This window comes from Pleurodeles waltl, chromosome 12 (assembly GCF_031143425.1).
Source record: "Pleurodeles waltl isolate 20211129_DDA chromosome 12, aPleWal1.hap1.20221129, whole genome shotgun sequence".
Taxonomy (NCBI): domain Eukaryota; kingdom Metazoa; phylum Chordata; class Amphibia; order Caudata; family Salamandridae; genus Pleurodeles; species Pleurodeles waltl.
The window spans coordinates 684,183,653-684,208,872 of NC_090451.1; the positions used below are offsets into that span (position 1 = coordinate 684,183,653).

General features: G+C 49.5%; 1 protein-coding gene across 1 annotated transcript in view; it reads left to right on the forward strand.

The window, feature by feature from the left end:
- Window positions 1-25,220, forward strand: part of DNAH2 (dynein axonemal heavy chain 2) — a 1,666,550-nt gene that overhangs the window by 1,293,369 nt on the left and 347,961 nt on the right. The window contains exon 63 of the mRNA XM_069218683.1: window positions 3,073-3,214. Within this exon, the coding sequence (XP_069074784.1) occupies window positions 3,073-3,214 (142 nt within the window). The remainder of the gene's footprint in view (window positions 1-3,072; window positions 3,215-25,220) is intronic.

A 25,220-nucleotide genomic window follows, 5' to 3' on the forward strand; every position in this document is an offset into this window, starting at 1 on the left:
TTTCTTAGTTTATTTTAAGAACCACAGGTTCAAGATTTACAAGTAATACTTCGAATGAAGGGTATTTCACTCGGGTATCTTAGGAACTTTGAATCAACACAATATCATGTACAGTTTTAGCAAAAATGGCAATAAGCTATTTTAAAACTAGACAGTGCAATGTTCAACAGTTCCTGGGGGAAGTAAGTATTGGTTAGTTTTGCAGGTTAGTAAACCACCTACAGGGTTCAAATTGGGTCCAAGGTAGCCCACCATTGGGGGTTCAGGGCAACCCCAAATTTACCACACCAGCAGCTCAGGGCCGGTCAGGTCAAAGTGGTGCCCAAAACGCATAGGCTTCAATGGAGAAGGGGGTGCCCCGGTTCCAGTCTGCCAGCATTAAGTACCCGTGACTTCGGAGGGCGGACCAGGGGGGTTTTGTAGGGCACCGGGGGGGACACAAGTCAGCACAAAAAGTACACCCTCAGCGGCACAGGGGCGGCCTGTTGCAGAGTGCAAACAGACGTAGGGTTTGCAATTGGTTTCAATGGGAGAACCAGGGGTCTCTTCAGCGAAGCAGGCAGGCAAGGGGGGGGGGGGCTCCTCGGGGTAGCCACCTCCTGGGCAATGGAGAGGGCCACCTGGGGGTAGCTTCTGCACTGGAGGTCGGATCCTTCAGGTCCTGGGGGCTGCGGGTGCAGTGTCTTTACCAGGCGTCGGATTCTTTGAAGCAGGCAGTCGCGGTCAGGGGGAGCCTCTGGATTCCCTCTGCAGGCGTCGCTGTGGGGGAACAGGGGGCTCAACTCTGGCTACTCACAGGCTCGCAGTCGCCGGGGAGTCCTCCGTGTAGTGTTGTTTCTCCGCAGGTCGAGCCGGGGGCGTCAGGACAGAGTGGAAAGTCTCACGCTTCCAGCGGGAAACGTGGAGTCCTTTAAAAGTTGTTTCTTTGTTGCAAGTTTCAGTCTTTGTGGAACAGGGCCGCTGTCCTCGGGAGTTCTTGGTCCTTTTAGATGCAGGGTAGTTCTCTGAGGTTTCAGAGATCGCTGGACCCTGGGGGACGCGTCGCTGTTGCATTTTTATCTTGAAGTGGGGAGACAGGCCGGTAGGGCTGGGGCCAAAGCAGTTGGTGTCTCCGTCTTCTCTGCAGGGCTTCAGGTCAGCAGTCCTTCTTCGTCTTCAGGTTGCAGGAATCTATCTACCTAGGTTCTGGGTGCCCCTAAATACTCAATTTAGGGGGGTGTTTAGGTCTGGGAGGTTAGTATCCAATGGCTACTAGCCCTGAGGGTGGCTACACCCTCTTTGTGCCTCCTTCCTGAGGGGAAGGGGGCACATCCCTAATCCTATTGGGGGAATCCTGCATCTGCAAGATGGAGAATTTCTAAAAGTCAGAGTCACCGAAGCTCAGGACACCTTAGGGGTTGTCCTGACTGGCCAGTGACTCCTCCTTGTTTTCTCATTATCTCCTCCGGCCTTGCCGCCAAAAGTGGGCCGTGGCCGGAGGGGGCAGGCATCTCCACTAGCTGGGATGCCCTGTGGCACTGTAACAAAGGGGGTGAGCCTTTGAGGCTCACCGCCAGGTGTTACAGTTCCTGCAGGGGGAGGTGAGAAGCACCTCCACCCAGTACAGGCTTTGTTACTAGCCACAGAGTGACAAAGGCACTCTCCCCATGTGGCCAACAACATGTCTGGTGTGTGGCAGGCTGGTAAAACTAGTCAGCCCAAACTGGAAGTCGGGTATGTTTTCAGGGGGCATCTCTAAGATGCCCTCTGGGTGTATTTCACAATAAAATGTACACTTGCATCAGTGTGCATTTATTGTGCTGAGAAGTTTGATACCAAACTTCCCAGTATTCAGTGTAGCCATTATGGTGCTGTGGAGTTCGTGTTTGACAGACTCCCAGACCATATACTCTTATGGCTACCCTGCACTTACAATGTCTAAGGTTTTGCTTAGACACTGTAGGGGCATAGTGCTCATGCAGCTATGCCCTCACCTATGGTATAGTGCACCCTGCCTTAGGGCTGTAAGGCCTGCTAGAGGGGTGACTTATCTATGCCATAGGCAGTGTGAGGTTGGCATGGCACCCTGAGGGGAGTGCCATGTCGACTTAGTCTTTTTCTCCTCACCAGCACACACAAGCTGGCAAGCAGTGTGTCTGTGCTGAGTGAGGAGTCCCCAGGGTGGCATAAGACATGCTGCAGCCCTTAGGGACCTTCCCTGGCATCAGGGCCCTTGGTACCAGGGGTACCAGTTACAAGGGACTTACCTGGATTCCAGGGTGTGCCAATTGTGGAGACAAAGGTACAGTTTTAGGGAAAGAACACTGGTGCTGGGGCCTGGTTAGCAGGCCTCAGCACACTTTCAACTCATAACTTGGCATCAGCAAAGGCAAAATGTCAGGGGTTAACCATGCCAAGGAGGCATTTCCTTACAATATGTTCATGCAATCAACAGCTGTGGGAGAGGTGAAAAGGAAGTTACACCAAGGAGGGGAGGATGTAGTCTGTCAGAAAGCTTTTGTATATATGTTTCCCAGAGCGTGACAGCACCCGTCCCAGGGAAGCAGATGACAAAGCATCTGCCTATGCCATCACTTATTTATGTGTCACTCAAAGCCATACTGAAACTTCACGTGGTTGGGCTGCTTTCAGAGATGTGCCTACAAGAGGCTATCAAAAAGTAGTTTACTCTGATGCAGGCTTGCAGAAGGGTCCAATTTACATAGGTTCATTCAGCAAGAGTGACTAAAACCAGGACTATAATTTTAAGAATAGTTTCTATTGTCAACATCTGCAAGGCTGCTCTATGGCCTTTTGTGCATATTATTTGCAAGTCTGACAGCTTGATTTTTGCCAGCAAAGCGGACTACAACACAGCTGTTAACAACATTATTGTAGGATTTCCTTTCCCATTGTTGCTGATATGCCAGGTGAGTCATTTATTGGCAAAGTACTGTAGCAACATAATGTGCTATGCATTTTGAAGTATAGAACTGTGCCAGACTCTGCTCCCTTATGATAACATTCTGTTTGTGAATATCTTCGTTTGTGCCTAGTGACTTAATTGAAGTAGTTGTCTTTCTTATTCCATAGGCTTTAGAGGCTCTCAACAAAAAGGACTTGACAGAAATAAAATCCTATGGCCGCCCTCCTGTACTTGTGGAAACCGTAATGCAGGCTGTCATGATCCTGAGGGGCAATGAGCCCACCTGGGCAGAGGCAAAGAGGCAGCTTGGTAAGGATCAGGAGTTCAAAACCAGGGCTTCATGGCTTGGTCTCATGACCCATCTCTCTTATGGTCACTGATGATGTATGTATCTATCTATGTATGTTTATAACTTATCTGATACAGACGTCCAGCTGCAGACTCCTTACCTTAAAATATTCCTCAGGCATCAGACTAGATCCAGCCTTTTTATGAGTCATACCCCTGCGTACTGGTAGATGGCGTCATTCAGCTCTATGTCTTCATCTTCCATGCCAGAAATGACATAAGCACTACCTATCTAGGTGCCATCCTGGTGTGCTGACCTCAGTTATTTCCTTTCCATACCGGATAGCACTGATCTGGTTACAGCTACCCTCAATCTTTTTTTGACTGGCTTTTAACTCAACTTTGCGTCAACACTTTTTTGAGAGATTTTTTCTCCTGCTGTGACATGATGTCCCCTAAAAAGCCTGATAGTTTCAAACCATGTAGTGCCAGTCACCGGCAGATATCTGTGAGAGACCCACACTTGGTGTCTTTATGGTGCTTGGAGAGAGACTACGCCTCCAAAACCTGTGAGGATTGCAGTGACATGCACCTGAAGGTGCTGAGGGAGTGATTCCTCAAGCTCCTTGCCAACTGATGTTGGACGACCCTGCACCGCTTAAGATCCTGGTCGTGGGGAAGGTTCTGGAACTGTTCGCAGAGCTGCACCCATCGTCATCACACTCTAGTCATCCGGTAAGTCCCACTATCACATGAAGTCTAAGAAGCCTTTCACTGCGCTGCGCCCATCAAAGTCTTCTTATGAGGCGCAGGAGCATTGGCACGCCAGGCCTCGTGCTTCGACTGTGCCTGAGATGGGTCCTTGATTTCCCCAAGATGGAGCGACCTGCCTAATTTAAGGAATTTAATCAGGCCATGCTCCTCGTATGTGGGTGGCGTGGCCCTCTGGAGCACCTTTCTCTCCAGCAGATTTCCCCTCCGCATCATTTGGACTCCATGGATCCCAAATTGGGTCCTGAGCAGAGCCTCTGGTGAGGCCAAGACCTTCCTACCGGAACCTTCCTCTTTGGAACAGAGCTAGGGCTTTTTGTATTTGAAAGGCCTGGAGAGGAAGATGGATGGGAAGGGGTCTGATGGCCCTTATGGATACCAACATCCCCTAGCTGATAATGAGGAGACCTGGTTTGAGGAACTGGAAGAGTACAGTGGATTAGGAACTTCACTTGACACTGGACTTGGTCTCCTTTTCTACCATGGCTATGGAAGACGGAGCTTTGTTTGTTATGGTGGTGCATAGGGTGGCTGAGGGTCCTCAGCTACCCTCATTGGTGGTCAGGACAAGTGTCTTCACAGAGATGCTTCAGTCGGGAGTCACCCCTACCAAACCTTTATTTCCCTTTAATGAAGCTCTTACCAACATCCTAATCAGGCCTGGTCCAAGCCCTGCACAGGGGCACCTGTGCATAGGACAGCTGCTCACAGCCATCTTCCCACTCTTGAGGACCTTAGTTTCCTTACCCAGCACCCCCTGCAAGCTTGGTGTTCCAAGTATCCACTTCTAGGATTAACCTCCCCACATTCCCTAACACTCCTCAAGTTGGGAATCCAAGAGGCTGGATACCTTTCACAATTGAATGTTCTCTTCCAGTAGCCTTGCACTTCTGTCGGTGAACACCAGATGCCTTTTGGAATGATATTCTCATATGATCTGGGATTCGGTTGTGCAGGTGCTGCCAGTGGCCTTGGAGGAGGCTAGAGACATACTCTTTTGAGGTATTGCTGGTGGGATGGGAGAAACGCATCGAAGTTCACCATACGATGTGGACAGGACACGACCAACTCACTGAGTGGAGCAATTTCATCATCGGTGGCCTTGCAGTTCCACGTCTGATTGAGAACCAATGGGTTTTCAGGGACATTCAAGCCTCACTTATAGACATGCCTTTTGAGGCTGTTGTTTTTTTGGACAGAAGGCTGACTCAGTGCTAGAACTCTTAAAGGACAGCAAAGCCACATCCAGGTCCATGGGCTTGTCTGTGGCCCCTTGTCACTTTTCGTCCATCTTCTGTCCCTTTCTTGGCCTCGAAAAGGCATGCCAATTGCATCCATACCCACCAGGCTTTTTGTGGCCAAGGATGTGAGTTCCATAGACCACGTGGGAGAGGTAATCAGAGGTCGGGTCAGTCCACCACCCCCATGGCCGCCACACCCCAAACTCCCTTTAGTTTGTCCTGTGAACATCTTGGGCATCCAGTGGGGGGTAAGATACACCATCACCTTCACCGCAGATGGTCATTAACATCAGAACATTGGGTTTTGGAAATTGTCCAAAAGGGTGAAACTCTCAGCTTTGTGACTACCCCTCCACCCATGCCATCCACTTAAAATCTGCTGAGGGAGGACCACCTCTCCTCGCTCCGTCAGGAACCACTGGCTCTCTTAACCAAGGGAGCTATTGATAGAGTGTCAACATCAGAAGTAGCTTGTGGCTGCTATTCCTGCCACGTTCTGGTGCCCAAGAACCATGGAGGCCTTCGTCCTAACCTATACCTGCGCCCTTTCTATCTCTTCCTGAAATGGTCCCACTCATACAAGTTCTGTCTGTCCTGGACCTGGGAGACTGGATGGTAGTGTTGGACTTGCAGGACTCATATTTTACATCCCATCCTGCCTGCCCACAGACATTACCTGTGGTCCACGGTGGGCCAAGAGCACTTTCAGTTCGCCCTGCTTGCCTTAAGTCTTATCAGTGCCCCTAAGGTATTCACAAAAGTAATGGCGGTGGTTGCAGCTCATCTGTCGGAGGTCAGGGTAGCCAGTCTTTCCCTATCGTGATGACTGGCTGTTGAATGCTGGCTCGCTCCAGGCAGCCTTCTCCCACCTCCAGACTATGGCGAACTGTCTGCTTTTGCTGGGGTTCACTATCAATGTTCTGAAGTCACATCTGACTCCCTCTCAGATTCCCCTTTTCATCTGAGCTGTTCTGGACAAAATTCCGTTTTGGATGTATCCACCAGAGCGGTGAGTCCAGTATATTCTGTCTATGGTACTGATGTTTCAGCCTCTCTCCTGTATTTCAGTGAGAATGACCCTGATGTTTTTGGGCCTTCATCTCCTCCAGCATCCTACTTGTAACCCATGCCTGTTGGTTAATGCAGGCTCTGCAGTGGGACCTGAAGTCCCAGTGGGCACAGCATCAGGGGAATCTCAACGACATTGTCCAGATCTTGTCCGGAACTGCGAAAGATCTGCAGTGGTAACTGACAAACCACAATTGGGTGAGTGGTATTCCCCTTTCCCGTTCCCACCTAGAGCTGGAAGTGGTGAAAGTTGCCTCGCTTCTGGGATGGGGTGACCATATAGGAGAGTGGGAGGTCAGAGGACTGTGGTATCTGGTGGAGTACGGGCTCCACATCAACCTGTTGGAGTGTCTGACATCAAGGGGAAGCTGGTGCGGATGTTCAAAGAAAACCCCACTGCCATGTGGTACTGCAACAAACAGAGCATGTTGGGGGTCGTGGATGCTTTGTCAAGAGAATCTGGGCCTGATTACGACCTTGGAGTAGGGGATTACTCTGTTTTAAAAGTGACAAATATCCCGTCTGCCGTTTTACAGGTTCCATTGAATATAATGGAACTTGTAATACGGCGGGTGGGTTATCCGTCAAGTTTGGGACAGAGTAGTCTCTAGTATATGGTACCCAGCGCCTATAAGATAGAGGGTTACCTCAGTGATTGCATCACTGGTTGTGCCACCCTGGAGGTTCCTCAAGTAAAACGAGTCTCCCAGCCTGCCACTGTAGCCCTAATTTAACCACACCTAAGGGAGGGGCTTGTGTGGTCTACTTAACGGGAGAGGGGACTTGCTATCTTGAGAGTGGGCAGAAAAGTGCATCCTGGGATGGCCAATTGCCACACTCCATAGTGGTCACCACGTGGGAAGGAACCTGATAGCCCATTGGCTATCTTCCACATCATTACCTGCGGGCATTTTCTAAGCATAAAAAAGGGCACCTGTAGCACCCCACCCTTAGATCTCAGCTGACCTATAAGGAGCACCGAAGAAGGACTCTCCTGCTGCACCAACTGACCAGCAAAGAGAAGCTGCACTGTTGAAGACTGCACCTGCTGGCTAGAAAATAGAAGGACTCTGCCAACTGTGTCCTGCTCAAGAAGTTATCTCCTGCGCTCAACGAAGCCTAGAGACCCCAAAGACAAGTCGACTAACCTCCTGTTCGCAGCACATGGACACAACGGCTGAAGGGGCCAAATCTTCAAACCACTATCGCCACTGCCGTGCAACACCTGGGACCAAGACCCAACATGCAGAGTTGCATCCAAGTTCACTAAACCCGAGAAAGCTGTTGAAGCGCTGCCAGGACCCTCAGAGGATGAGCTATCAACTCAGGAAAGACTGGCCTTTGACCATGACACCAGACACCTGGTAGCCTGGTGGCGACTGGACCTCTGTTAGCCTGGAGAGGACTTCAACAGACATTGACCCTGTGACCCGGACTGCCTCTCCCAGCTTAGGAACCAAGGAGTAGTCGCAGCCAGACCCCCATCGACTGCATCTCATCTACAGCATCCTTGGAGCATCTTCAGCATCTTTCATTCCTTGCATCTGATAGAGACATCTAGCCACAGACTCCTTACTTAAGAATCCTCCCCAGGTATGAGCCTAGTTCCGGAAACTTTTTTTTACCATAATATGTATGTGGGTCAGTAGAGAGCGTTGCGCGACTCCTTATCGATGTCGTCCACTGGATGTAACATCAGCAGAGTCTATAACTCCCTCTCGCAAACGTGCCAGCATCAGTTCCTTCTTTTCCGTACTTGCAATGCGGATCCAGTAACAGTTTTTAGGTCATTTTCGGCCTTCAACATCTTCGTTGACAGAACAGTGTGCTTTTACTGTTCATGTCTTCAGGCTTTACGCCTTGTGGGACCTGTGGTTGACAAATGTTGACTACGGCTCCTTCCCACTCTGTTTGTAAGTGGTGCCTGGGAGAGCACCATGACACTGAAGAGTGCAACTCCTGTCGGAGTCTCTGTCCAAAGGCTCTGCCAAAGCACCATATGAAGCTTTTAGCGGCACAGATGTCGGTGCCATCCCAGTCTTCACGTCGGTCATGGTCTCCTTCTTGTACCAAAGTCCAGTCACAGGCCCGGTCAAGGAGTCATTTTCATTAACATCCTTCTCCATTGATGTCACGAGTTAAGTCCTGATGTAAGCGTTTGAAGTCAGGAAAGTTACCGACTTCGCTGTGTTCGGCCTCTCACAGTTCCTCGAATGAGGAGTCGAGGCCTGACTGTTCCACCTTTCCCATCCTTTCCTGTGGCTGGGATGACAATGCCCAAAATGTGTGAGTTCTAAAATTCACTTCATGCTATTTTTGGAAAATCTCCTTCCCCTGGTGCGCCTGTAGGCACCAAGGAGGTGCAGGAGGTCTTGACTGTGTCCACGCTGGCGGGCTCCCCCTCGGCCTCAGTTTGGCCTCTAGCTTCTGTAGACGAATCCGTTATGGGGGTTCACACCTCTGGTGCCGGTATCCGATCAGTCTACTCGGGCCACTGGTGGCACTGATCAACTTCATATCCCCTTCTCCGTCTGAAGTCTACATCGACGTCAATGAATCGCTTTCATAGTGCTGCTCGTTGTCAAATACAGTGCCAGTGATGTCAGTTATGCCTGACAGCCCTCCACATTCTGGGAAGTCCCCTCATGTTTGTACTTCTTAGGGACATGGTGAAGAGGCTCTGGACATACTGCACATTTCACAGATGGTGCGGCCTCCTATAGGGGACAGCTGGATACCTGACCTAGCTACTGCTAGTGGTTTCGATTGTTCCTCAACCTCAGGCCTACTTTCACCTCCTGGCCTTGCTACGGAGGTGAGTTTCTCTCTAGCTGACATGCTGGGAAAGGTTACTGTGATTTTAGATTTGACACTTTACTCATTAGAATTGTCATCTGATCCTCTCACTGATGTTCTTCATCAAGGTTGAGCAGGAGCTGAGCCAGTGCTTCCTTACAGTGAAGCCCTACATTGTGTTTTGTTGGGAGCATGGGTGCAGCCTGATAGAGGGGACCTGGTTGATCAGTCTATATCTCATAGGCACTGACCAGCCTGGGGTGATCTGCCTTAAGTAGACATCCTCCTCACAGTAGTTTGATGATACAGGCTGCTTTAGCCTCTCATGATATTGAGGCTCTACCACAAATCTGATCTGATAGAAAGGCCAGGAATCTGGATGTTTGTGAAAGGCATGTTTTTTCATCCCCCCCCTTGCAATAATTTTTTTAAACATTTTTCAGCAGATCCACCGTAACATCTACCAGAATGTTTAAAAAAAATATTTTTTTTTGCCCTGACAGGGTTCCTTTGGGACCCCACTACCAGATCTGAGGGTTGAGGGTGTCCATACAATGGCCCCTTGTCTTATTTTTGTCCCAACATGACTGCCAATACGTCCTTATTGAAGTGCTGGCAGCCAATCACATCTCTGCACGAGAACGGGAGGGGTTGTGAATCCTTTGCGTCACTATATATATATATATATATATATATATATATATATATATATATATATATTTCTGATGGATACAACTACCTGTGGATTCCTCACCTAATGAATACTCCCATGGCGTCAGCATTCAACGGAAATCTTCTTCCTAGTCTCTGCACGTCGACGAGGACGTCACTCTAGCCCACGCAACGCCGTCTGACGTCATACAGGCAATAATAGGTCCTCGCCGACGTCAGTTCCCTTTTTTCCGTGCATTCGAAACGGTTATCTTCGAGGGAGCTACTGTTGCTTTCGAAGTTACAGTGTGTTTTTCTGCTGCATGATTTTTATCTGAGAGTTACTATGTCTCAGAGGAAGTCTGGTTTCAAGCCCTGTCGGGAGTGTGGGGGCAAGATGTCTGTTACGGACCCGCACTCGGACTGTTTATGGTGCTTAAGCTCCGACCACGACGTCGCAACATGTGATTCATGCCAACACATGAATCCCAAGGCCCTAAAAGAGCGAGAGGCTAAACTCTTCATGGCGAAGTCAAAGAGGAAGGAGAAAAAGCATCATAGGAAGTCCTCCTCGCCGAAGACTCATCGGCGCCATCGAGATTCCCGGCGCCGTAGGGATTCACGGCGCCATTCCAGCCAGAGGTCTCGATCGAGGTCGCCTTCGGCTCGGCGTCGTAAGACTTGGGAGGTCAGTCCCACAGTCACTCCACATCCATCGACGCCGTTGCCTTCTCCGGCTTCGCCGACTTCGCCTGGGCAGACATCTTCAGTGATTGAAGTGCTGCAGCCTCAGGTGTTCTCTCCGGCGTCACAGACGTCGAGGCTGGCGTCGGGGTCGCCTTTGATCCAGGCACCCCAGTATCCGGCTTTTCCTGCCCCTGGAGCCGATAATACCGCATTTTTGAATGCGATGTATACCATCTTTCAGCAGATGGCTCCAGGAGGTGCTCCAACTGGTCCTTCGGGGCCGTTGGCTTTCACCTTGGGTGCTCCGGCGCCGCTACGGCCAGCACCCTTCATGCCCTTTCTCCCCTTAGGGAATGTGGGTTCGGCGCCGGTGTCGACTCCGGTGTCTGCTCCGGTGGCCCCAGAGGTTTCGGCTCCGGAGGTTTCCATCCAGTCGACTTCGGAGTTTCGACCAGTGACTCCGACAGGACCATCGGAGGCTCCGAGACGCGCCTCTCTGCATCCGGCTCCTACCTCGGCGTCGAAGCTGCCTGTGGCGCCGGACATGGCGTCGGATGGATCCGACGATCGGCGTTGTTCCTCGAATTCGGCGGATGCCATGTCGACGCCACGTATTGAAGAGAGGCTACATTCTAGGAGGCGTGCTCTCCGTCTCTTAGAGGAGCAGGAATACCAACGGGTCTTGGAGGAAGGAGAGATAGAGGATTCTGGCGAAGGTCTTAATGGACTGGATACAGCTAGTGGGCTGGATACTTCCCCTGAGTGGGACTTGTCATCTCCAGGGGAGTATACTGAGGAGGCAGCCACTTTTCACGCTGTGGTAAGAAAGGCAGCTAACTTTCTTGAATTGCCTTTGCCGGTAGCGGAGGCGAAGCAGAATTTGTTGACTGTGATCCTGCATCCGGCCTCTACTGCAGCGGAGCCTCTTTTACCATTCAATGAGGCTTTGCTTGATCCGGTGTTGGAGGTGTGGAAGAAGCCGGTATCTTCCTCGGCTGTTCATAGGGCTGTGGCCAGGAGGTATCGGGCTGCACCATCTGACCCTGGCTTTCTGTCCAGACACCCTACGCCGGAGAGCTTGGTGGTCCAGGCCTCCTGTTCTTCTAGATCTGCGCCTGGATCTTTTCCGACGGTGCCGGGGGATAGAGACTCCAAGAAGTTGGACTCTCAGTCCAAGAACATATTCTCATCCTGCAGCATGGCGTTGAAGTCCACCAACGCGTCATGTATCTTGGGGAGGTACATCTATGCTCTTATGGACGAAATAACATCTTCCCATACAGAGCTTCCCCAAGGGCTTTTGAATATCGTCTCCGATGCCCAGTCTGCTGCAACCCAGGTTATCCAATCTGGGTTGGATACGACTGACTCAGTGGCTAGGGCGATGGGCACGGCTGTGGTTGCGAGGAGACAGGCTTGGCTTCGCAACTCAGGGTTCTCTGCGGACGTGCAGTCGACCCTGTTGGACCTCCCGTTTGATGGGGACAAACTGTTTGGGGCCAAGGCGGATTCGGCCCTGGAGAGGTTCAAAGAAAGCAGGGCCACAGCCAAATCATTGGGACTACAAGCCCCTTCTTCTTCTACCTCCTCCAGATTTTTCAGGAGGTTTCGTGGATTTGGACGTGGCTCTTCCTCCTCTTCCTTTTGGGGGAAATTCCAGCAACCCGCCTCTTCTCACCCCTATAGATCATTTAGAGGGAGAGGTAGGGCCCGTTCCAGAGGAGCCTCTCAGCAGCACTCTGCCTCTTCCTCGTCCTCTGGAGGGGTGCAGCAGGGAAAGCAGCCTTAGGCTTCCACCATTTCCCACTCACTCCTCTCCTGTAGGGGGAAGATTACGGCATTTTCTCCACAAGTGGGAGACTATTACAACGGACACTTGGGTTATCAGTATTGTGGAGAAAGGCTACACCCTTCCCTTTCGGGAGTTTCCGCCCCGCCCATCTTATTGTTCAGAAGAACACCTCCTGTTGCTAGAACAGGAGGTTCAAGTCCTCCTTTCAAAGGGCGCGGTGGAGTTGGTTCCAGAGCAGGAAAGGGGTCAAGGTTGTTACTCAAGGTACTTCCTGATTCCCAAGAAAGATGGTCAGTTGAGACCGATCCTGGATCTGAGGATCTTGAATTGGTTCCTCAATCAGGAAAAGTTCAAGATGCTGACCCTAGCACAGGTGCTTTTGGCGTTGAACAAAGAAGATTGGATGGTGTCTGTCGACTTGCAGGATGCTTATTTTCATATCCCGATACTCAAGTCGCACAGGAAGTATCTCCGGTTTGTGGTAGGGTCGCAGCACTATCAGTTTGCGGTCCTCCCGTTTGGTCTTACTTCAGCACCTCGAGTCTTCACGAAGGTGATGTCAGTGGTTGCGGCAGAGCTCAGAAGGAAGGGGATAGCAGTATTCCCTTACTTGGACGACTGGTTGATCAAAGCCAAGTCCCCGGAGCTTGTGTCGTATCATCTGCAGTCAACAACCCAGTTGTTGTTCGACCTGGGCTTTTCGGTGAACGTGCCCAAATCTCACCTGGAGCCCTCTCAGCGCCTCCTCTCCATAGGGGCAGTACTGGATACAACATTGAATCTAGCCTTTCCTCCGCCTCAGCGGGTTCAAGATATTCAGGAATTGGTTCCAATGTTTCGAAATGGAGCGGTAGTTCCAGTCCTCAAGGTCCTTCGTCTGCTCGGTCTGTTTGCCTCCTGCATACTGTTGGTCACGCATGCTCGCTGGCACATGAGGGCTCTTCAGTGGTGCCTCCAAAGGCAGTGGTCTCAACACAAGGGAGATCTAGAAGGTGCGGTCAAGATCTCCAGAGATGCTGCTGTGGACTTGAAGTGGTGGATTGCGAGCAACAATCTTTCGCAAGGAAAGCCGTTCGCGCAGTCGCCACCAGTGGCCACGGTCATAACGGATGCTTCCACTCTAGGGTGGGGAGCTCATCTGGGGGATCTGGAGATCAAAGGACTTTGGTCTCCAGAGGAACGGATGTTTCATATCAATCTGTTAGAGTTACGGGCTGTACATCTGGCTCTCAAGGCCTTCCTCCCTTCCCTTCGTGGTCAGTCGGTACAGGTCCTGACGGACAATACTACCACGATGTGGTACATAAACAAACAGGGAGGAGTAGGGTCGTACCTTCTCTGCAGAGAAGCTCTTCGACTATGGTCCTGGGCAAAGGACCATCAGATTTGCTTGGTAGCAAATCATTTGGCCGGGGTCTTGAATGTACGTGCGGACAGTCTCAGTCGCCAATTCTCGGCCGACCACGAGTGGCGTCTCCATCCAGATCAAGTCCGTTTAATCTTCCAGATGTGGGGGTTTCCTCGGATAGATCTGTTTGCCACTCGGGAGAACGCGCATTGTCCGTTATTCTGCAGCCTCCAGTATCCGGTGCAGGGAGCATTGGGGGACGCGTTTCTGATAACCTGGTGCGACCAGTTGCTTTACGCGTTTCCCCCCATACCCTTGATTCCTCGAGTGTTGAGGAAGATTCGCCAAGACCGGGCCCAAGTCATCTTAATAGCTCCAGATTGGCCAAGGAGGGTGTGGTATTCCGACCTTCTCCAACTCTCACTGTGCCCTCCGCTCCGTCTCCCTCTCAGGGCAGACCTCCTCTCGCAGTCGCAGGGGCAGGTTTTACACCCCAACCTCCAGAGTCTACACCTACATGCCTGGAGATTGAACGGGGCAACCTGAGTTCCTTCTCTCTCCCGCCTGATGTAGTGGATGTTATATTAGCGGCCATGCGACACTCCACTAAATCTATCTACGCTAATAGGTGGTCTAAATTTGTTATGTGGTGTGGAGAGAGACAGATTGATCCCTTACATGCTCATCTGTCAGATGTTTTGTCGTTTGCTCTGTCTCTAGCGCAGAAAGGTTGTGCAGTGGCTACTATTAAAGGTTATTTGTCTGCCCTGTCAGCCTTCATTTGTCTTCCAGATCAACCATCGTTATTTAAATCCCCTATTGTTCTCAGATTCTTGAAAGGTCTTTTAAATAAATATCCTCCAAAACCATTTGTTATGCCTCAATGGGATTTGTCCTTGGTCCTTACGTTCCTTATGGGGTCCCCTTTTGAGCCTATGCATTCTTGCCCCTTAAGGTATTTGGTTATTAAAACAGTCTTCCTGGTGGCTATAACATCTGCAAGGAGAGTGAGTGAGTTGCAAGCCTTATCGGTAAAACCACCTTATTCAACTTTTTATGGGGATAAGGTGGTGTTGAGGACCAAGGCTGCTTTCCTCCCGAAGGTTGTTTCACCCTTCCATTTGGCCCAGACAATTACTTTGTCTACGTTCTATCCTCCGCCTCATCCTTCAAAGGAGGAAGAGAGACTACATCGATTGGACTCAAAGAGGGCGTTAAGCTTCTACATGGATAGAACGAAGGACTTCAGGCTGGAGGATCAGCTGTTCATCGGTTACGTGGGCAAGAGGAGAGGAAAGGCAGTCCACAAGAGAACACTCTCCAGGTGGGTTGTTCTTTGCATTAAAATCTGTTACTCTTTGGCAAAGAAGGATCCTCCTGATGGCATTAGAGCTCATTCCACCAGAGCTAAGTCGGCCACTACGGCCTTGGCCAGGGGTGTTCCTGTGGTCGACATCTGCAAGGCCGCAACTTGGTCGTCCCTTCACACTTTTGCGAAACATTACTGTTTGGACTCTGAGGTCAGAAGGGACGGCCATTTTGCACGGTCAGTGCTGCAGGATTTCTTGGTTTGACCATTTCGGCACCCACCACCGGGAGTGGTACTTCTTTGGGACTCTATTCATTAGGTGAGGAATCCACAGGTAGTTGTATCCATCAGAAGAACGAGTTACTTACCTTCGGTAACGACTTTTCTGTTGGATACATTAGCTACCTGTGGATTCCTCACGGTCCCACCCGCCTCCCCGTTGCCTTTCTGGTCTTACCAAGTAATCCTTGAGTGCGCTCCTCTTGGTCTTCAAGGTTGCAATAGATGTTGTATATATGGATACTTGTATATAATTATATGTATATATATATATGTATATATCTTTGTGTATATACATGATTTGCATATATTTGTTGGTTTAAAAAAAAAAAAGAGAGTTATATTAAATCTACAGCCATTTTATTGCAATGTTGTGTATTTTACAATGTTATGGGATGTTGCCTTGCTTTTTCATTGCATTGGGTTGTTGTTCTCATGCACGTAAAAAAATGTTGGTACTGACGTCGGCAAGGACCTCTTATTGCCTGTATGATGTCAGACGGCGTCGCGTGGGCTAGAGTGATGTCCTCGTCGACGTGCAGAGACTAGGAAGAAGATTTCCGTCGAATGCTGACGCCATGGGAGTATTCATTAGGTGAGGAATCCACAGGTAGCTAATGTATCCACCAGAAAAGTTGTTACCAAAGGTAAGTAACTCGTTCATATGCACAAATTTGGATTTTCTTTAATATCTCAAGAACTACTGAATGGGTTTACAGCAAACAACAAAAAGGGCTCTTTCTGGACCAAGAGCTACCTTTCTATCAAATTTTGTGAAATTCCGTCCAGTGGTTTTGGCGCTATCGCTGTTTAAAATTTCCAGTGGGAATTAACATTGAAAACACTCAAATTTTGACCCCCTGCTTTATCTCGGCCCCTGCTTGACCGATCACCCTGAAACCTTCCAAACACCAGCTCATGTGACTGTCGAATTTGTTTGGAAAATTTTATGAAGGTTCTCCAAGCAGCGGCAAAGATATAGGCAATTAAAAACAGCTTTTTCTATAGAAACTAGGTTCTAACTATAACTACTATAACACTAGTGGTGATCGCCACTAGGTAATAGGTAGAAATATGTATTGGAGGAAAGTGCCCCTTCCGGCATGATTATCCCCCACTTTTTGCCTGATGTTGATGCTAACTTTACTGAGTGTGTGCTGGGATCCTGCTAAACAGGTCTAAGTACCAGTGTTCTTTTCCTAAACTGTACCATTGTTTCCACAATTGACACACCCCTGGCACACAGCTAAGTCCCTTGTAAAAGGTACCAGTGGTGCCAAGGGCTCTCTGGCCAGGGAGAGTCCCTAAGGGCTGAAGCATGTATTGTGCCACCCTAAGGGACCCCTCACCAATCACACGCACACTGCCATTGCAGACTGTGTTCATTGGTTATGAGAAAAATGTAAAGTCGAAATGGCATCCCTGCCAGGGTGCCATGCCCACAAACCACTGCCTGTGGCATAGGTAAGTCACCCCTCTAGCAGGACATACAGCCCTAAGGCAGGGTGCCCTATACCACAGATGAGGGCATAGCTGCATGAGCAGTATGCCCCTGCAGTGGATAAGTCAATTCTTAGATATTGTAAGTGCATTGTGGCCATATTAAGTACATGATGTAAGGAAATGCCTTCTTGGCATGGTTACCCCCTAACTATTTTGCCTTTTGCTGATGCCAGTGATGATTGAAAGTGTGCTGGGACCCTGCTAACCAGGCCCCAGCACCAGTGTTCTTTCCCTAAACTGTACCTTTGTTCCCACAATTGGCACAGCCCTGGAACTCAGATAAGTCCCTTGTAAATGGTACCCCCGGTACCAAGGGCCCTGATGCCAGGGAAGGTCTCCAAGGGCTGCAGCATGTCTTATGCCACCCTGGGGACCCCTCACTTAGCACATGCACACTGTCTCACAGCTTGTGTGTGCTGGTGGGGAGAAAATGACTACGTCGACATGGCACTCCCCTCAGAGTGCCATCCCCACCTCACACTGCCTGTGGCATAGGTAAGTCACCCCTCTACCAGGCCTTACAGCCCTAAGGCTGGGTGCAGTATACCACATGTGAGGGAGTATGTGCATGAGCACTGTGCTCTTACAGTGTCTAAGCAAAACCTTAGACATTGTAAGTGCAGGGTAGCCATAAAGAGTATATGGTCTGGGAGTTTGTCAAACACAAACTCCACAGTTCCATAATGGCTACACTGAAATCTGGGAAGTTTGGTATCAAACTTCTCAGCACAATAAATGCACACTAATGCCAGTGTGGAATTTATTGTAAAATGCACCCAGAGGGCATCTTAGAGATGCCCCCTGAATACCAGTCCGACTCCTAGTGCTAGGCTGACCAGTTTCTGCCAGACTGCCACAACCAGACTAGTTGCTGGCCACATGGGGAGAGTGCCTTTGTCACTCTGTGGCCAGGAACAAAGGCTGTACTGGGTGGAGGTGCTTCTCATCTCCCCCTGCAGGAACTGTAACACCTGGTGGTGAGCCTCAAAGGCTCATGCCTTTTGTTACAGCACCCCAGGGCATCCCAGCTAGTGGAGATGCCCGCCCCTCTGGCCACTGCCCCCACTTTTGGCGGCAACTGGAGGAGATAATGAGAAAAACAAGGAGGAGTCACCCACCAGTCAGGACAGCCCCTTAGGTGTCCTGAGCTGAGGTAACCCCTGCCTTTAGAAATCCTCCATCTTGAGATTGGGGGATTCCCCCAATAGGATTAGGGATGTGCCCCCATTCCCGTCAGGGAGGAGGGACAAAGAGGGTGTAGGCACCCTCTAGAACAGTAGCCATTGGCTACTGCCCTCCTGACCTAAACACCCCCCTAAATTCAGTATTTAGGGGCACCCCAGAACCCAGGAAAGGAGATTCCTGCAACCTGAAACAAGAAGGAGGACTGCTGACCTGAAAACCCTGCAGAGACGACGGAGACAACAACTGCTTTTGCCCCAGCCCTACCGGCCTGTCTCCTGACTCAAAGAAAACTGCACAGCGACGCATCCAACAGGGAACAGCGCCCTCTGAAGCCTCAGAGGACTGCCCTGAAACCCGAAGGGCCAAGAGACTCCAGAGAACAACGGCACTGTTAATCCACAACAGCATCTTTGCAACAAAGAAGCAACTTTTAAAGAACTCACTCTTCCCGCCCAGTGCTCTACAAAACCCCCCTGGTCTGCTCCCCAAGGACGCAGGTACTTAACTGTAGGCAGACCGGAACCGGAGCACCCCTGTTCTCCATAGCCGTCTATGTGTTTTGGGCCCTCCTTTGACCTCTGCACCTGACCGGCCCTGTGTTGCTGGTGTGGTGACTTTGGGGTTGCCTTGAACCCCCAACAGTGGGCTACCTATGCCCAGGAGACTGACTGTGTAAGTGTTTTACTTACCTGGGAAACTTAACCAAACTTACCTCCCCCAGGAACTGTTGATTTTTGCAGTGTCCACTTTTAAAATAGCTTATTGCCATTTTAACTAAAACTGTGTTTACTACTGCTTTGAATCAAAGATCTATACTTACCTGTGTGAAGTACCTTGCATTTTATGTACTTACCTCAAATCTTGAATCTTGTGGTTCTAAAATAAATTAAGAAAATATATTTTTCTATATTGAAACTATTGGCCTGGAGTTATGTCTTTGAGTTTGTGTTCCTCATTTATTGCCTGTGTGTGTACAAGAAATGCTTAACACTGCCCTCTGATAAGCCTACTGCTCGACCACACTACCACAAAATAGAGCATTAGTATTATCTAATTTTTCCACTATCAACCTCTAAGGGGAACCCTTGGACTCTGTGCGCACGATCTCTCACTGTGAGATACTATATACAGAGCCAATTTCCTACACTCACTGTTGCTCAGGTCTTGTCTACCCTAGTCAGGGAGACTGGATGGTAGCGTTGGACTTGCAGGATGCGTATTTTCATAACCCCATCCTGCCCGCCCACAGGCGTTACTTGCAGTTCAAGGTGGCCCAAGAGCACTTTCAGTTTACCATGCTCCTCTTCGGTCTCACCAGTGCCTCTTGGGTATACACCAAAGTGATGCCTGTGGTAGCAGCTCATCTGCGCAGGTTGGTATTTCAGTCTTAACCTAGCTAGACAATTGGCTGTTGAAGGCTCCGACGCCCCAGGCTCTTTTCACCCATCTCCAGATGATGGCGAACCTCCTGCATTCACTGGGGTTCACTATAAATGTGCTGAAGTAATACCTGACTCCCTCTCAGAAGCTCACTTTCATCAGAGCTGTTCTGGACACAGTGCAGTATCGGGCCTATCTTCCTGGGCATCGAGTCCAGGATATTCAGGTTATGATACCGATGTTTCGGCCTCTATCCTGGATTTCAGTGAGACAGACTCTGAGGCTGTTGGGACTCATGGATTCCTGCATCCAATTGATCAAGCATGCCAGATGGCATATGAGGGCTTTGCAGTGGGATCTGAAGTTCCAATGGGCACAGCATCAAGGAAATCTTACTGAAATGGTTCAGATCTCGGAGGGAACTGCAAAGGATCTGCATTGATGATTAGTGAACTGCGATTGGGTCAGAGGGAGACTCCTCTGCAATGGGGCAGCCATCTGGGAGAGGTGGAGATCAGGGGTCGCTGGTCTCCGGCGGAATCTGGGCTCCATATCAACTTGTTGGAGCTTTGGGCGATCAGGCTAGCATTAAAAGCATTTCTTCCTGTTGTGAAAGGGAAGGTAGTGCAGGTGTTCACGGATAACACTCCCGCAATGTGGTACTGCAACAAGCAGGGTGGTGTGGGGTCGTGGACCCTTTGTCAAGAGGCTCTGCGTCTCTGGACATGGCTGGAACAGCAGGGCATAACTCTGGTGGTTCAACACCTGACAGGTTCTCTGAATGCCAGGGCGGACAAACTCAGCTGACGATGCTTAGCGGATCACGAATGGTATCTCCATGCGGAGGTGGCGCAAGGACTCTTTCAACATTGGGGAGAGCCTTGGTTAGATCTGTTTGCCTCCGTAGAGAACGTGCAATGTCAGCAGTTTTGCTTGTTGGAGTTTCCAAGGGGGCTAAGCTAGGTGACGCTTTTCACCGCAAGTTGAGTGCAGGCCTCCTGTATGCCTTTCCCCCATACGATTTCTGCCCAGAGTTCTCAAGAAAATTAAGAACGACCGGACCCAAATAATCCTAGCGGCTTCGGAATGGGCACGGAGAGTCTGGTAGCAAGAGCTTCTCAAAATGAGCATCAGTCCTCCATTCAGGTTGCCTCTTCGGGAGGATCTTCTGTCGCAGCAGCAGGGGAAGGTTCTTCACCCGAACCTGCCAACTTTATGGCTTCATGCGTGGAGGTTGAGCAGCAACAGTTAATAGTTTATGACATCCCCTTCGGAAGTTTGTGATGTCATTCTGGCAGCCAGGCGTCCATCTACTAAGTCGATTTACGCCTGCCGGTGGAAACGTTTTGTTTCATATTGTACAGAGAGGTCTTTTGAGCCTCTTCCTTCTTCTCTACCTAATGTCCTTTTGTTTATTCTATCACTCGCCCAACAGGATACCTCCTTAGGGACTCTCAAGGGCTATCTTGATGCCTTATCAACTTTTCTGCGCTTGCCTGACCAACCATCTTTGTTTAAGTCTCCCATTGTACAGGGCTTGTGCATATGTTTCCACCTGTGCCTTTGTTGATGCCCCAATGGGATCTTAATCTAGTACTCACTTTTCAAATGTGTGCTCCTTTTGAGCCTTTACATAATTGTCCTCTCCTGCTGCTCACTATCAAAACAGCCTTCTGATTGGCTACCACATCTGCCAGGAAAGCGAGTGAGCTGCAGGCTTTATCATCAAAACCCCCATATCTCACGATATATCCTGTTAAAGTAGACCTCAGAACTCGTGCCTCTTTCCTCCCCAAGGTGGTGACCCCTTTCCACCAGGGTCAAAATATCACCCTGCCCACCTTCTTTGCGCCACAGCATCCCTCAAAGGAAGAGGAGTGTCTCCGTCGCTGGACCCAAAAAGAGCGTTATCGTTCTACCTTTACCGCACAAAAGAGTTGCGGGTGGACGACCAACTCTTTGTGAGGCATCTTGGTGCAAAGAAGGGTCAGGCAGTACAGAAACAGTCCACTACACGCTGGGTCATTCTCTGTATAAAGATTTGCTACGCTTTGGCTAAGAAGCAGCCTCCAGAGGGCTTGAGGGCTCACTCTACCAGAGGGAAAGCTGCTAATACTGCATTGGCTCGTGGCATGCCGGTACTTGACATATGCCAAGCGGCAACGTGGGCTTCCTTGCACATGTTTGCAAGACACTACTGCCTGGATAGCCAGGTGAGGAGAGAGGGGCATTTTGCCCGCTCTGTCCTGCAGGACTTCCTGGCGTGAAATATATCCTCACGACCCGCCACCAGGAGGTATAGCTTGGGTATTTACTCTAAGGTAAGGAATCTGCAGCTGGAAGTCTGTATCAGATGAACAGGTTACTTACCTTCGGTAACAAATTATCTGGTAGAGACCGTATCTAACTGCAGATTCCTTACACCCACCCAAGCCTCCCCGCTCTGCGGATATATACATTATGTTTTATATTTTTGCCTTCCTCAAGGGCATGTCTTTTTTGTCAAACAATCAAACTTAAAACTGAAATACTTGTTGGTTCTTCCATGACTCTGCACTTCTGGCATGGGAAGTTGTGGTAAAGAACTGACGTATGCGTGCCGGGGTGGTGTCTGTATAGAAGACCGTGACATCACAGGCGGCTCCAACAACGCTGCCGCCGCCACACGGAGGCAGATGACGCACACGGATCCGAACGACAGCGCACGCAGGGTACTGTTCAGCAGAAAAATTTCGGATTTGAAGCTGACGCCAGGGAATTCTAAGGTAAGGAATCTGCGGCTAGATAGTCTCTACCAGATAATTTGTTACCGAAGGTAAGCAACTTGTTCATTATTGCCAATGCTTATTGTTTCTATGCTAATTGCTGATTGCTATTGTGCATATATATATATATATATATATATATATATATATATATATATATATATATAGTGTGTGTGTACTTACCTCCAGTGAAGGGGGGGATGGGACTTCCAATAAGTACTCTAGTATTATGTTACTATAATAAAGTACCTTTATTTTTGTAACACTATGTGGTTCTTTCATGTGTGATAGGTTGCTGTGTGACTATAGTGGTATTTTATAAGCTTTGCATGTCTCCTAGATAAGTCTTGGCTGCTCATCCACAGCTACCTCCAGAGAGCCTGGCTTCCTAGACACTGCCTACACTTCACTAATAGGGGATACCTGGACCTGGTATAAGGTGATAAAACCATAAGTGTCCACCACACACCAGGCCAGCTTCCTACACCGGGCCCATCCAATCCTTGTGACTCCGGACTGGGCAGGACGAGTGTAGGAAGCTGGCCTTGTGTGTGGTGAGCACCTATGGTGTTATCACCCTATACCAGGTCCTTTTATTATCTTCCATACAGACATGGCAGTCCTTTGGGTGCCCCATCAGTTGTTTGAAATTTTTTAATTATACCCATGAAATAAATCTTCTCATTTTTTTACCAATATATTTGTTTTCTCAGCTGTAAAACACTGTTCGAATCATGTATGTTAATAACCTTGAAATTCAAAGTGCCTCAGAGTATCAGATTATCTGTAGGGTGCTGAGGCCCTTATTCAGAGTTTCTCGCTGGGTCAGAGGGTGGCAACAGCCCACAGCATTGACCCCGGCTCATAAGTGAAAGGTGCAACGGGGTTAGCCATGGGGGCCCCCCTGCACACTATCTCCGCAAGCCTTTTCATGGTGGTGCTACTGCCATGTAAAAGCTGGTGGAGAGGGGACTTGTAATCCCCAGGGCAGGACTGCCAGCCCTGCCAGACTGATGACCAGTGCTTAATTTGTAAATAAAAACATGCCGGTGCTCAAAGCCCTCCACTTAAACACGTGGCTGCTGCAATTAAATGTGCGAGCACAAAATACTGAGGCAGCATAACCCTGAAACCAGCTCGGGCCTCTTTAATCCATTTACAGCCACTCCCTGTTTCTTCACCTCACTGTTGCAGCTTTCTGCTTTCTCCCTTTGACATGATTTTTCATCTCTCTCGTGGGGGATTTCCATGTATAGTCCTAAGCGTTGAATATTCCCCACCCGCCTGCGGGGACCCCGGAGCACTTTTTCCAGTATAACTTCTTAAATGTCCATGTTCGCCTTAGTTCAGAAAGGCCTGCCAAGTCACTTAAGAATGTTCCTATGCAGCCTATAGGAAAGGCTACAGTGTTCAAACTTCTTCATCCAGTTTGTTCTTGAGGTAAATGCATTTAAATGCCTGAACAAATTAATATATTTTTCAGAAAAATTCCTTCACAAACCTTTTTTATATTAGAAAACCCCTATGAAGGAGTGCAGAGCAGTGTAGCCCATGGGCTGCCATTAGTAATGAAGAAAAAGGAGACTATGCCTTTAAGAGCAGCCAGTCCTCCAGGATCCCATCATGCCTAGAGAGAGGCAGTTACCTCAGTTCGTTTTTCCGGCTCCTGCTGACAGGACCCTGGAGCATTGAGCTCGACCTATTTAGGTTATTCTCTTCAAAAATAAAGAAAAACTTTGAGAAAAAACAACTTTACTCGACGTCTTTTGACTTTCTCTCTTGGATTTTGAAGTTTTCTGACAAGAATGGAGGCATTTTTACACAAAAAATGCCTTCCTTATTAAACAAATGTCCAAAATGTAGCAGAAAGAAGGCCAAAACAGACCCTCACGAGGTGGTCTGCATCATTTGTCTGCCGTCTTCACACATACCTGCCTTCTGTAACATCTGCAAGACATTTTCCAGGCCCACACTGCGTGACAGAAAGAAGATTCGCCTTCAAGGGAGAGCAGAGAGAGGACGCCAGGGAACCAGTGGGACTTCTGAGCGAGGGGAAGGTCAGTCCTTCCACCAGAGCTCATACCTCAGCCTCCATTGGACGTGGAAGTTCTGAGTGGCGTTCTTCAGGTAGAAAACGCTTTCGGTCCCGGTCGACGTTGAGAAGATCGACGTTGATAGGAGGTACGGCGCGACATGCTCGCCGTCGAAGTCCGGCTCGACGTCGTATAGGCGTCGCCGTTCGACGTCAAGGCACCGCACAACGTCGAAGACTCCCCGACACACAACGTCGAGGAGCAGATCGCCGTCATTGGAATCGACGTCGAGAATAAAATTTAGACGTCATGTGTCGACGTCGAGGTCCTGCATAATGTCAACGTAGAGGAAGATCGACGTCGAGGAGACACAAACGAAGAAGAATTTATTCTTCTTCAGAGCACTCAACTGCGGTAGTGCTGCTTCCCTCGTCACCTTCTACTCCTGCATCTCCTCATGCATCTCCTCCACCAGATTTACCACCAGCTTCTCCTCAGTCACAGACACTACAACCTACGGATCAGGCTTTACCGGCACCTGCACCACTTCCAGTGCCTCAAGTGCCTATCAGTGTCCCAGCAAGACCGCGCTCTACATCGCGCCACGACATGACCATTACTCATCCCGCTCAAGATCTTACAGCAGATCTAGACGAAGATCAAGTTCAAGGGGTCGTGAGAGAGATTCTTGGTCTTCTACCAGAGACTACTCTCCTACTTTATCGGACTCACCCCCATCTCGGTCCTCACCGGTTGATGATGTTAACAACTTTCATGAAGTGCTGGTCCGAGGTGCGTCAAAACTTAATATTCCGATGGTTGCCCCTACACCATCTACGTCATTTATATTTTAGACTCTCCAACAGCGTACAGCCGCCAGACCTTTGTTACCTCTGGTACCTGGCCTCCTAGAGCCTGCTATGGAAGTCTTCCTCACGCCGGCTACAACAAGACCTGCACCATCTAGACTTCAGAAAAAGTATTGTCCTCCTGAACAAGATCCTGGGTTTTTGCGTTCCGACCCTCCACCTGATTCAGTGGTTATATTGGTGGCTCGCAAAGCTCACGCTACCTCTCCGTCTTCCACCTCTCCCCCGGATAAAGAGAGTAAAAGACTCACCAGGCCGTAAAGTCTGCAGTTCGGCCGCATCCTCCATGAAAACTGCAAGTGCAACTGCCCTTTTGGGCAGATACGATAGGTCCTTATGGGATTCCTTAT